Source organism: Muscardinus avellanarius (assembly GCF_963383645.1).
Source record: "Muscardinus avellanarius genome assembly, chromosome: 3".
NCBI lineage: Eukaryota > Metazoa > Chordata > Mammalia > Rodentia > Gliridae > Muscardinus > Muscardinus avellanarius.
Window position 1 is genome coordinate 55,285,926 of NC_137788.1, and position 12,951 is coordinate 55,298,876.

Consider the following 12,951-nt stretch of genomic DNA (forward strand, 5'->3'; position numbering starts at 1 on the left):
CCCCAGGGAAAGAGCTGTGACCCTCTGAAGAGAGTGGCTTCACCTGCACTAATTAATTTGCTTGCATCTGTGACTGGCCTAGTAAAGGAGAGGACAAGGTAGGAGGGGCCTGTGAGAGTTGTGTTTTTTTCCCCCACTACTGGGAACTGAACCCAAGGGCACTTTATCACTGAGCTACTTTTGTTTTTTGTTTTATTTTTCTCTCACCTATTTATTTATTTATTATTTATTTATTTATAGATGAGGTCTCATTAAATTGCTCAGGCTGGCCTTTGACTGTGATCCTCCTGCCTCAGCCTCTGGAGTAGCTGGGACTGCAGGCATGTACCACTGTGCCCAGCCACAAGAGAAATGTTTTGATTGTGTGCAGCCTTTCTCATATCCCACTGCTGCGAGTGAGGAAAGGGTATACAGTATAGAGAGATATTTAACTAGGGCTTGAGTTCTACCTTTCTGCCTTACTTCTGCGATCTGGGCAAGTTTCTTGACTTTATTTCAAATTTTTTTTTTTTTTTAAGAGAGCCACACTGAGCGTGGTGGTGCAAGCTTGTAATGCCAGCATTTGGGAGGCTGAGATAGGAGGATCTCAGTTCAAGAATAGCCTCAGCTACTTAGTGAGGCCCTTTGCACTCAGTGAGACCCTGTTTCAAAATAAAGAATAAAAAATAGGTCTGGGAATATAGCTCGGAGGTAGATGTCCCTGGGTTTCAACCCCAGTACCAGAGAGAGAGAGAGAGAGAGAGAGAGAGAGAGAGAGAGACAGACCCAGTCTCAGAGGGTTTTTGATGGTCTATGTTCACTTATGTAAATAATGATTCTGATAATATCTAATATTTATTAAGTTCTTACTCAGATACTCATGAAAGTACTTTATTAGTTAAATCATAATTAACACTAAGCATTATTAAAAAAGTAAACTGAGAGCTGGGCATGGTGGCGCATGCCTGTAATCCCAGTACTTGGGAGACTGGGCAGCAGGATGGAAGGTTAGAGACCAGCCTTAGCAGCTTAGCAAGACTCTCATCAACCTCACAAGACCCTGTTTCAAACAAAAAGTAAAAAAGCCTGGGGTTGTGTAGCTTAAAAGTAGAATGCCTCTGGGTTCAATCCCCAGCATCATCTCTCTCTCTCTCTCTCTCTCTCTCTCTCTCTCTCTCTCTCTCTCTCTCTCTCTCACACACACACACACACACACAGAGTAAACTGAGGCACAATAAAATTTTTGACGTTTATTAGAGGAAGTTAATGAATTGGGAACACCAGACCAAAAGCGGTTTAACATTCCAGAAACAAAAGCATGAGAGTCAAGTATTTATTGGGAAAATGAGGAAGAAAAATAAAGAAATTCTTTGATTGGTTTGCAGTTATAAAATTGCCCTTTTTAAGGTACTTTTTCGGAAAGCCCCTAGTCACATAATCGTGTTAGTTGGCTGCTTATTATTGTCTGGGGTTATGTTTTATTTCTGCTTAAAATAAGTAATTACTAGGAATGTTAAGATCTGCTTATATTTGCAGTTATGACCCAACGTGGGGTTCACCCATGTTTGCAATTTAAGTCAGATTAAGGCTATGTTTAAGAGTTAGCTGTTGATTTACTTAGGAAGTTTTCAGGACTGATCTCAATTTTAAATTTGATCTAACTCCACAGGACATAATAGCAACTGTTAGTATTAAATGATGCACAGAGGGACAAAGACATTTGTCCATTGTAACAAAGCAAAAGCAGAGTAATATTTCCTTGGCACCCCCATTTTTTGTGGTACTTGGCATTGAGCCCAGGGGTTTTCTAACTCTTGAGTTACACCTCCACCCCTTTTTAATTTTTTTCTTTGTTTTTGAAACAGGGTCTCCTTGGGTTGCTAAGAGTCTCACTATGTTGTTGAGGCTGTCCTTGAATCTGCAATCCTCCTGCCTCAGCCTTCCAAGTATTGAAATTACAGGCACATGCCATCACACTTGTCTACCTCCCCACTTTTTAAAAAAAAGATGGAAGCCCATTCTTTGTGAGCTAGAGTGCTAAACCTGAAGAAATGTGGGGTAACTGAGATAGTCCTTCCACAGATCTGAACTGGTTGGTCTAGGTTCCAGTTTGGGCTCTGGACGGCTTTGTGACCTTGGGCAAGAAAGTCTCACCTCCTGGAGTCCCTCATTTTTCCTGTATAAAATGTCAAGGGGGGGTGGTACTAGGTAATTTCCAAGGTCCTTTCCAGCTCTCACATTCCTCCCGTCTACGCTTCTGTGATTAAGTTCCTGGAAGGTTTAAGTGCTGATAAAAGTGCCATTAAGTTGTGTATACTCAGCAGTGGCAGCCGACTGTTACCTAAGATACCTGGCGTAGCAGTTACCTGTGGGGTTGGGGGAAGGGGTGGGTGGGAAAGTCCTCTTGGCCGGCAAAGGTGCGTTGTACCATACAGAGGGAGGATGGCCAGGACTGTGCAGGGTAGCTGAGGGTCCTCTGATTTCTGGTCCATGTGTAATAGGCCCATCATCAAAGAGAGTTTTCAACAAGAGAACCTTGTGCAGTAAGTTCCTCAGGCAAGTGACTGGCGATCACTGAGACAGGACTGAAAGGGGCTCAGGCAGAGATACTTAAGGACAGGCCGATTTGGGCGATGAACTGGTTGACCCCAGGCCCCTCTTGTCGATCATTTCTTGACCTCAGGTCAGAGTGATGGGGAGGGGGAAGAGGATGCAGGCAGCTGGGGAGGCTGCTGCCCTGAAGTCTCAGGGAAGAATAAGTGGCCGTTTGTCCCACATGGATTAGCCATTCACCTGCCTGAGGCACAGGGCTGGGAGTCGGGAGTCTATGACCTGCTAGGATATACTTTGGGTCACATTTCTTCATTTTAATGTCTCAGCTCTCAGAAACCTGCTTAGGGCCAAGAAGTATAGGACCCCGACCACCACAAATAGGATAAGAAACTAATTAGAGGATAAATAGTCTCCAAATGGTAGCCTGGTCTCTGTTCACTGATGGAGCCCTTATGGTACTCTTTGAGGCACCTGGGATATTGAGACAATTGAGACAGTGCTTGCCCTGAATGAGGAGACTGGTTAGCACAAACTCCTGCAGCTGATTTTGAAGCTATTGCGGCAGAAATGACCCACTGAATGCATCTGATGGGCAGGCCCCAGTTGAGAACTTTTAGCCCTATTGTGGGTGGGAAAGAGTCTTAATGCTAGCTTTGGCACCTGTGCTTTACAGTGACTGTGGCCAATCACTCTCTTTTTGCATCTCAATTTCTAAAACTGTAATATGGGGATATATATGTATATATATATGTGTATATATATATACATATATATCCCCATATATGTATATATGTATATATATACATATATATATGCAAGGTAGTAATATAAAGATATATATATATATATATATATATATATATATATATATATATAGTCACTGAGTTGCAGAGGGACTAAGTAGCTGAGGCTCTCTGTGAACCGCGATCCTCCTGTCTCAGCCTCCCAAATGCTGGGATTACAAGTGTGCACCACCACCCCCGGATCTATGTTCACATTCTGAAGACAGAGAAACACCTTCTTTCAAGAGGCCAGTGTACATTAGAAACACTGACCACAGAGAAGCCCTCAGTAATTCTCCCAGAGGAAGCGGCACAGATGCCATTGATTTCAATGCAATGAAACCAGAAATTAAAAACAAAAGGGGTACACATAAATCACTTGTGCAAGAACTCTCTCTTAAGCAACTCTGGGGGCAAAGAAGAAATCAAAAGGGATATTGTATGATATCAATAAATGTTCTATTACCAAAGGTCATGCAGCTCACAGTGGTAGCACTAGACTGCTAAAATCTGAGTTTTCTAAATCATTCAGGGGCGAACTGGTTTCAGAGCCGGACAAGTCTCCCTGAGCCTTGATTTCCCCATCTGTCGAGTGGCCTCTAGGGTCCTGGGGTGTCAGTCCGGTGGCTGGATTGAGCCCTGTGAGGCAGGGTAGGGGAGGTGCGTGTGCGGGAGGCCGGCGAGGCTGCGGGTGTCCAGAGGCGGCAGCAGAGGGCGCTGTGTCGCCGGCCGGGCGCGCGCCTGCCATTGGTCGGGGCTGCGGCGCCGGGCTGGAGAGTTGGAGGAAAGTGACAAGTTGGGCGAGAGAGGGAGCGCGGAGAGCGAGCGGGAGGAGCCGCCGCAGCCTCCGCCGCGGGAGCCGGGACGGCAGCCCCCGGCGCAGGGCACGCTCTTCTCCAGCGCGAACTCGGGAGACCCGCGGTCCACCAGAGCGCCCGGGACTGAGCCCGGGCCGAGGCTCCGAGGAGGAGGAGGAGGGAGAGAGGAAGAGGAGAGAGGAGGAGGAGGAGGAGGAGGAGGAGGAGGAGGAGGAGGAGGAGGAGGAGGAGGAGGAGGAGGAGGCGGCGGCGGCGGCGGCGGCGGCGGCGGCGGCGGCGGCGGCGGCTGGCGAGGGACCGCGCTCACCCGGTCCACGGAGGCCAAGGAAGGCGAGGGAGCAGGTTAGAGGGACAAAGAGCTGTGCAAACGACCCCGGCACCCTGCGATCGCGAGCGGCCGGGACGACGTGGCCGGAGCCCGGGCAGAGCCGGTGGATGTCCTGCGCGCCGCCGGGGAGCCGCCGCCGCGAGAGGAGGAATGCACCGGCCGCGCCGCCGCGGGACGCGCCCGCCGCCGCTGGCGCTGCTGGCCGCCCTGCTGCTGGCCGCGCGCGGGGCTGCTGCCCAAGGTAAGGAGCCCGCGCCCGGCCCTGGGGGGCTCCGCGCCCGCGCCCGGCCCCGGGGCTCTCCAGCGCGCCTCGGGCTTCCGGGGGAGGCAGGGGCCACTGGCCCCCGGTCCGCTGCGGGCCTGGGGCGCCCGGGGACGGGCTCCTGGGCGCCGGGGCAGCAGTTGTCAGCGCTGACAGGAAGCGTGGAAAGGCTTGGGAGTCTTGGGGGTGATGGGGCACTTCCGCGCTGGCGGGCTCCCCATCACCCCCTAGACCCCTAGTGCGCCCCAACCGGTGTCCAGGCAATGTACCCCGTCCAGAGGGCTTGGCCCTTTCAGTGGTGCCTGCGAAAGCCCTGACTGTCCGAGAACCGGAGCAAACAAAAGCCCGGTGCTCCCGGGACTCCCGCGGCCTTACATCTCCACCGCCCCGGCCCTCCGTCCCTCCGTCCGGTCACCGTGGAGACCAAAACGTGTGTGCAGCCGCCGCCACTTTGTGCAAAATCTGCTGTCAGAGGCGGCCTGCGGCTCCAAAGTGCTGTGGGTGCGCACGTGTGCACGTGCGTGTTCGTGTGTGTGTGTGTGTGTGTGTGTGTGTGTGTGTGTGTGTTACAGTCAAGGGGGGGCAGCCATCCAATGCATACTTGATTTTGATAATCTCCAAAGACAATTGCAACAGTTAGAGAAAGACCCCGCAGCCAGCCGGAGCGTCTTAGTTCGCTGCAGGGAGCTCGGATCCTTGCTGTGTCTGAGCCTCTAACAATGAGAGGGAAGAGCCCTCTGAGCCTGTGGAGACAACCGACTCATTCTTTGGAGTTTGGAAGGGGGAAAGTTGATTAAAGTCTCCGGGGTCTTGGGCCTCACTTTTAACATGCATCCCTTGAGAGGGTGAGTGGGGGCTGGAGCCCTGGGGTTTTTCCCTCCCTCTTGTCCAGCCCCAAACCTCTGCGGATAAATAGGTCCCCGATCTTTGATCAGGCACCTTTCATTTTTAAGTGAGCACTTAGTGTATTTAGGAAAAGATAAAGGGGGAAAGAGCCACTCACTGCATAGGCTGTGACTGAAGAATTAAGTTTTTACCAAAAGTTAGCTCTAGTACCGTTCTTGGGCACGCTGGCAGGAAGTTGTTGTGGGGGGGCTTTGATTTCTTAGAGATGGCTTTGGGAAGAGGAACAGCATTCACTGAGCGTGATTCTGAAAAGGATCCGACAGTGGGTTGTGCTAATCTGGAAGCTCCTCCGGGTAAACAGAGCTCTTAATTGTAATGAAGATGTACATCAGCAGGGAGTGAGCCTTCCCAATGGAAAATCCTAATGAAATGTAAACAGTTTGATCACATGGATGTTTTGCTTGGCGATGCCAAACATCTGGCCCTGTGCCACAACACCTGGGTGAAAAGTTTAAAAAAAAAAAAAAGGGCAGTACCGCCTGCAAGATATAAACATCCTTCTGAAGTCCAGTTGTCCAGCAATCAAGGTGGAGATAACCAGGCTGGTTCTCCCGAAGGTAGGATTCCTGGCTTGGGGCCTTGCTTGATTCAGTTATTTCCTCTGTGAACTCCTTTACTTTGTACTTAACCTTGCAGTAGTGATTGCTTTTAGATGATAGTCCTTGGAAAGAGGGGAGTGGGGAGGGAGGATTTCACTTTTTTTTTCTTCTCATCTGCCTTTAAAGAAAAGTCCATGCAGTGATTTCTCTGAGTGTTTAACAACCTGGTTGCCAGCAGCCACCCAAATGCTGTCTCTTTTAGCTGTTTATAGGCTTTTAAATTTTTAAAAGTGTTGACTATTCCACACTATGCAGTACTAAGCTCCAACCTGTTGCTGTTACTGTCTTATTTGCTGTTTTATATTGTATCCCTTTTCATTTCTGTGAAGGTTTGCTCTTTTTGCTGGGGACAGGCTTCTAGTGGAACGCAGACTTCTCTCTGACTACCGAAAGTCACCCAAGCCAGTGGCTCAGGAAATCAGCTCAAGGGCGATATGTTTCATTTATTAATTTTTTAAAAAAATATTCAGCATCTCTCCCATCACTTTTTTATTGGCCAGGAGGAGAAAACCTTTAAATATATTGTTTCTGGCCTGTTCATTGTTGATCTCCCTTCCCCTTCCCAAAGTTAAACTTTCCTAGGAAGCTAAAATCCCTCTTGCTGCTCCGAGAGCTTGGTGCTTTCAGGAACCTTCCAAATCCTTTCCCACAGTCCTGTCCATCCTGTGGTCTGGCTGCTTGGAGCCAGAGGTAGGTCTCCGGCCACCGTGTTTGCATCATACTGTACCTTCCGCTGCCATTTGAATAGGTGCGTATTCTGTCTACTTTTAGGATAAAGTCTTGCAAGGGCAAAAAGACTGTCAGCTTTGCTGTTGAAAAGACCGGTCCAGCTTTATTAGGGGTGCCTGAAAACCCCACCAGGTTAGCTGGGGGCCACTCCAAGAAGAGAGGGCGTGGTCCAGCTGCCTCTGGCCCTGGTTTTTAAGAAATGTTTAGTTTCCCATAATAATAATTTTTGCCATACCTGGTAAGTGGTGTTGCTAGTCTGATGCCAGGAATCGGCTGTCTGATTTTTAGTTAGAAGTCCTTTTAAGAACTCATCTTTGTTTTGTATGCCCTCTGTCTTCTGAAAGGTGAAATAGTTTGCAGATTAAACTCTTCAAATGTTTCTAAATGTGTCACTTGCATCCAAATTAGCATGAGATTTGGCCAGGGTTTGATAACAAACACCTACCCTAATTTGAATGTTTTGAAGAGTTTACACAGCATCCTATGGAGAACCAAATGCTTTGCAACCAAATGTGTATCTTTGTCAATGTCCATCTACATATAAGTGGCATATACGCGCGCGCGCGCGCGCGCACACACACACACACACACGTGTATAGTAAGCGATCCCCAGATTTGTGTTGAGTGAATGGAGAATAACTTTTGGTTTTGGTTGTATATAAAACTATGCTCTTACTACGCTTTTCTTAGTGCAAATGCAACATGTCATATGTTCCGAGATTTTCCCTTTTCTTTCCTGGTATTCTGGTGTGAAGAGACTGTAGTGGAGCTTGGTAAGATAGCTTAATGGCCACAAGCACAGGCTTTGGTGTTTGACAGACGTGGCTTGAATGGTTTCTCTTCTATATGATGGGTGAGTCCACATGATGAGCCTTGCAGGCGTTTTGTGAGATCTAAGTGAAACCATACCTGTCGAGGAGGAGAGGAGGACACTTAGGCTAGAGGTGGGCTTATGAAACTAAGGATGTGTGAGCCCCCAGAAGTAATATTTATGTCCGTTCCATGGTTGTATGTTTATAGCTATAATCAGTACATGGTGCCAGGGGCAATGAGCTGCTTGTCTAGGTGGGTGGGCTGAAAGCCGGTGAGTGCTGGAGGCAAGGTCTGGGCTGTAGCCCAGGTCAGCGCCCCACAGAGGCTCTGCCTCTCATTCTGACTTGGGCCTGGGAGAAACTGATGAGTGGTGCCAAGTCCTTGTGACCTCAATTAAAAGCATATCTTCCTGAACCCAAGCATTTGGAGATGCCCCCGTTTGAACCATTTATTTAATAAACACTTTGTGTAAATCTTTACAGGGCGTGGTGGTGCATGCTTGTAATCCCAGCATTTGGGAGGCTGAAACCTGAGGATCGCGGTTCGCAGACAGCCTCAGCTACTTAGTGAGGCCCTCTGCAACTCAGCGAGACCCAGTTTCAAAATAAAGAATAAAAAGAAAAAATAGGGCAGGGGGTGTAGCTCGGAGGTCGAATGCCCCTGGGTTCTATCCCCAGACCTGCAAAAAAAAAAAAAAAAAAAAAAAATTTTTACAGTGGGCCAGTAACTAACTAGTCTAAGCTTTTAACAAGGATTAACACACTGAATCCTCACAGCAACACTGTAAGGGAGATGGCTTACATAATTAACCCATTTTACGGATGGATGAATTTAGGTACAGAGACGTGAAGTTATTTTCCTAAGGTCATACAGCAGGAAGTGGCTTTGCTTCTGTGCCCTAGTGATGGATGCCCTAGTTCTTAACCAACTGCTGTCTTAGTCTCTCCTATCTTAATTCTTGCAGACTATATTCCTTTCATGTATGGGCCAGGGGCAGCATTTCCCCAGATTTTCTTTGCCACAGCCTAGCGGGTTTAAGAAATGATTGGAGACAGCAGCCACTTCCGGTTTTCCTATTGAAGCTGGACTGTCCTTGAACCAGTCTTGCTGTAACTCAGAGATAGACTCTAAGGGCCTGTGATAGCCTGGGCCACTGGATGCGGAAGAATGACAATTTTGTAATGAATGGCAACTTTGGTATGGTTTGAAGAGCGTGCCTGCCAGTGCCTTCCAGCTAGTGATGAGATGCATGTGTCCATGAAGTGCCTGTGTATTTGCATGTTGGTGTATAACTCGGGTCGGAGGCCCAGGAGGGCTGATTTACTTGAGCGCCCTCTGGAGGGAGAGCAGATGGATTGCCAGCTCAGGGTCCAGCAAGGACCACATCCTGGCCAACCCAGGTCCAGCTGGGAAGCACTCCTATCTTAGAGGCCTCTTTCTCCAACAGGAGGGCCTCTGCCCAGCTCCACCCGTCCCCCCGGGTGTGACAGGGGAGACTGTTGTGTGGACACCAAGGAGAAAGACATAGTCTTCTAGGACTCTGAGAAAGTTCTCTGGAGTTGAAGGGGGAGGGGAGAGGAGAACTCTTCGAAAATCCTTAACTAAATGCAGCTGCCTGTTACACACACGGAGCCTGGCTTGCATGCCAGGAATATCTAAAAAGCTAACGAATACAAAATAAAAATAAACAGCAGTAAAAAGGCTCTCTCTTTGTTGCAGTCAGCTCGGTTGGGGTTTTCAGTTTGTTTAGGAATGGGATAATTGTGGCATCCACTTTATTTTGGTAAGGCAGTGAAACGCAGATTGAGTTATGTCATCAAGCCCCCCTCCCCATGCCAAGGCTTGGACATCCACAGGGCCCGAGGCTCAAACCGTTGCCCCCAAGTGAATTACACTAGAAGAGGGCAGATAATTTAATGGGATAATCTTGGCAGACCCAGCAAATTTCACACCCCATCTCTCACTAATAGAAAGGCAGGAGAAGGCTACAACATCCTCAGATGAAAAGGTTGTATAAAAAGGCCCTGCTTAACAGTAACTGTCTGTCCATAAATAAGGTCCTATAGAGTTTTGATCCAGAAACTGTTATTAAATACTGATAAGCCAAGGCTCATAATGTTTGGCCTCTGTATACTTCCTTTTTCTCCTGCTCTCCATAGAACTATAGTGTTTTTTTTTTTAAGAAAAAAGGGAACCTAAAAGATCAACCAGTCCAGACTGTTTATTTTTTCAAGTATTTCTGTACAGAATCGACCTTCTTTGATAGCCATTTAAAGAGGTGGTGTGGAGTAACAGAGATAGAATGGATTTGAACCTCATAGATGTTTGAATTGGTGTTTGAATTGGGGCTTTGCTGCTTGGTGGGCAAAGTTACTTACCTTCTGGGCCTTTGTTTTCTTATCTGTAAAATGGGAATAGCAATGATATCTGACTTTGGTGGAAATTAGAAAATAACATGAACAGAAAGCAGGAAGTTCGTGAGAGTCAAGCATATTAGTTACCATCATGATCACGGATTACAGAAAAAAAATCAGAAAATTTGGCTCTTAATCAATGGTCAGTATGCAGAAGATGTAACCAAGACGTGGGGGCAGCAATCTCCACAGTATTTTAAGACTCTTGAGTGCTTCTTTTAGAGGGAGCAGGTAGACACTGGATCTGCCCAGTGACCGGGGCCAGTTCTGGGCACCCCATGGGAGAAGATTCCACTGCACACTTCTGCAAAGCCTTAAAACAAAGGCTTTTTTCACAACCATGCGCTCTTTGGGGAAGAGCAACCCCTCCCTGGCGTTTGGTGTAATTCCAGGATCCTGCAATGGGGAATGTTACATTTCAGGGACCTCCACTTGTAATCTGACCGTTTTTAGCTCCAATATCCAAATAATCTTGCTGAGCACAACTTGAAAGAGAAGGATAATGGCCGGAGGAAAGAATCCTGAGGTGCTCTGTTAGCCATTTAAAATTTCTGAGTACAAAAAAAAAAAGTTCATGTTACCCAAAGAAAGAAGAGTAATGAAGTGTGTGGGAAGAGGGAGGGGCAACAGAAAGAACTTCTGAAGACAAGGCAGGGTTTGTGTTTTTTATTTTTGTTTTTCAACAGTAAAGCTTGTCACTCAATGCATTTCATCTATCGTTTATTATATATTTATTACCTGCAAGATACAGTGTTAGTGCCCGGGAGTAAAACATTATTCTTGGCCTTAGGGAGAGAGGGAAGAAGGACATTCTTATTTTTTTAAGTACCTACTATGCTCCAGGTTTCGTTCTTTAGAGATGTTTCGCAGCAGCTCTTGGAGGTTGGACTTCTGATCTTAATTTAGAGATCAAGAAACAGGCTCATTGGCCAGCCTCATGCAGTTACAGTCGGGATTTGGCACTTGAATCCAGGAATTTCGGCTCTCGACTGTATCCTGTTTCCACCATCCTTGAAGTGGGATGGGAAATAAAGAGACACGTTACCTCCATATACCAGTGGTCTCTCCCACAAACGAATTAGAGGAAAGGGCTGTGGATAAGAGCCTGGGAGCTCAAGGATGGAAGACATTTTCAAATTGGAGGGTCAGAAGAACATGAGTGCTTTGGTCACCAGCTGATTGTAAAGATTCTAGGAAATGATTCAGGGAATATTCTCAGCACCGTGCTGCACACAGAGGGAACACTCTACTGTCCCTATTAGCCCGAGAGAGGCCTGGTCGGGACTTACCTGCTTCCAAAGCCACCCAGTCTCATCCCACTGTACCTCTTTCCAATGGCATGTGGTGTTGGAAGAGCAAGTGGCTGGGCCATCTCTATGTAGAAGGAAAGACCCCAAGACGCTCTGGCATCTCCTCCTACTCTTGGGGGCCCAGGCACCAAGAGAGGGAGGGGCAGTGCAGGTATGAATTTGGATCCCATCATAATGCCGGGCCATGGACTCTGGCCAGCATGTACCACTTTCCCTTCTTTATTCAGATCTTAGACTTTCTGTGCTCTGACTGTGAGCCAGATGTTATGGTGGTCCACTGGAGAGACAAAGATGCTCATGGCCTCGGAGGGTTCTGCATATGGCAGATTTGGGGCAGCGACTGCTAGCTGATCAGCAAATCTGTTTCCATCTCTTCTTGGGCATGGGGCTAGATGATGTTTTCCAGCTCCCTCACAGTGAAGACAGGCCCAGTGACTGAATACTAGACAAACATACATAGAAGACTTCCCATGTGGCCTGGCAACTTTAGAAATCATGTGTTGAAGATGCCCCAAGATGGCAAGAGCCCGGGACTTGCCCTTTTAGTCACTCCACCGTGGTGGAGGCCACCTGCAGGTCCACGCTTGTTTAGATTTTTTGTGAACCAGAAATAGGCATCTATTGCTAAGGCTGAGATTTGGGGGTTCTGAGTTATAGCTGATAATGTTCCCTTAACTAATGTACAGTTGTAAACAATAGTGTGCCTCTAGATCGGTCTAGTGGGCCAGGACTGACATTGTTAACTAGAATCAGATAGAATAAGATAGGGAACTTAGCTTGATCTGACCACTTCACAGGGAGTGGCTCCCCCTGGTGAATGAAACCCCTCTCCTCCAGGAGTGCCTCCTGCACCCTGCTCAGTACCATGGGGGATCTGGAGGACTGGCCTTTCCCCTGGGGGAGTTTACCTTTTAGAGGCAATAAAATAGGCACTTGTGAAATAATTATACAGCCAGCGAGTATGGAATTGGTGATTATATATATGCAGAATCCTGAGACAGGAGAGGTCTTTGAGGAGGAAGTAGGGCGTGTTGTGAGGCTTCAAGGGTGGGGTGGATTCTGGAAGATGTAGAGGGGAGAGGAGGAGAAGAGTTGGACCTTTTCCTGCTGGGAAAGGGCTGAATTCAGCTGTAGCCTGCAGTAGCAGCTCTAGGGATTGGCAGAGGTGGCCCTCGATTCTTAGGGGGACTTCACCCTGGAAGGTTCTCCAGGGAGAAAGTAAAGAAAGAGGGCTCCTTTGATTTTTACATATGAAGGGAGAAAGGGAAGGGGGAGGAAGCAGGGTTTTACTGGGAGCATGACAGCTCATCTTTCTCTCCAAAGGGTGCATTAGGGAATTTAAATTACCATACGTATCAGGGCTGCTTGTCAGAGGTCTATGATTTTTGTCTTTTGCCCTCTGCTGTAGTTTTGTTTTTTAGTGAAGACTACTAAATCCCCATTCACAGTTTGCCTGCT

The 12,951-nt window shown here is 47.7% G+C and overlaps 1 protein-coding gene across 1 annotated transcript in view; it reads left to right on the forward strand.

Annotated features, from left to right (window-relative positions):
* Positions 1-4,610: 4,610 nt before the first annotated feature.
* Positions 4,611-12,951, forward strand: part of ROR1 (receptor tyrosine kinase like orphan receptor 1) — a gene marked incomplete at both ends in the record, with an annotated part of 394,069 nt that continues 385,728 nt past the window's right edge. The window contains one exon of the mRNA XM_080692061.1: positions 4,611-4,701. Within this exon, the coding sequence (XP_080548187.1) occupies positions 4,611-4,701 (91 nt within the window). The remainder of the gene's footprint in view (positions 4,702-12,951) is intronic.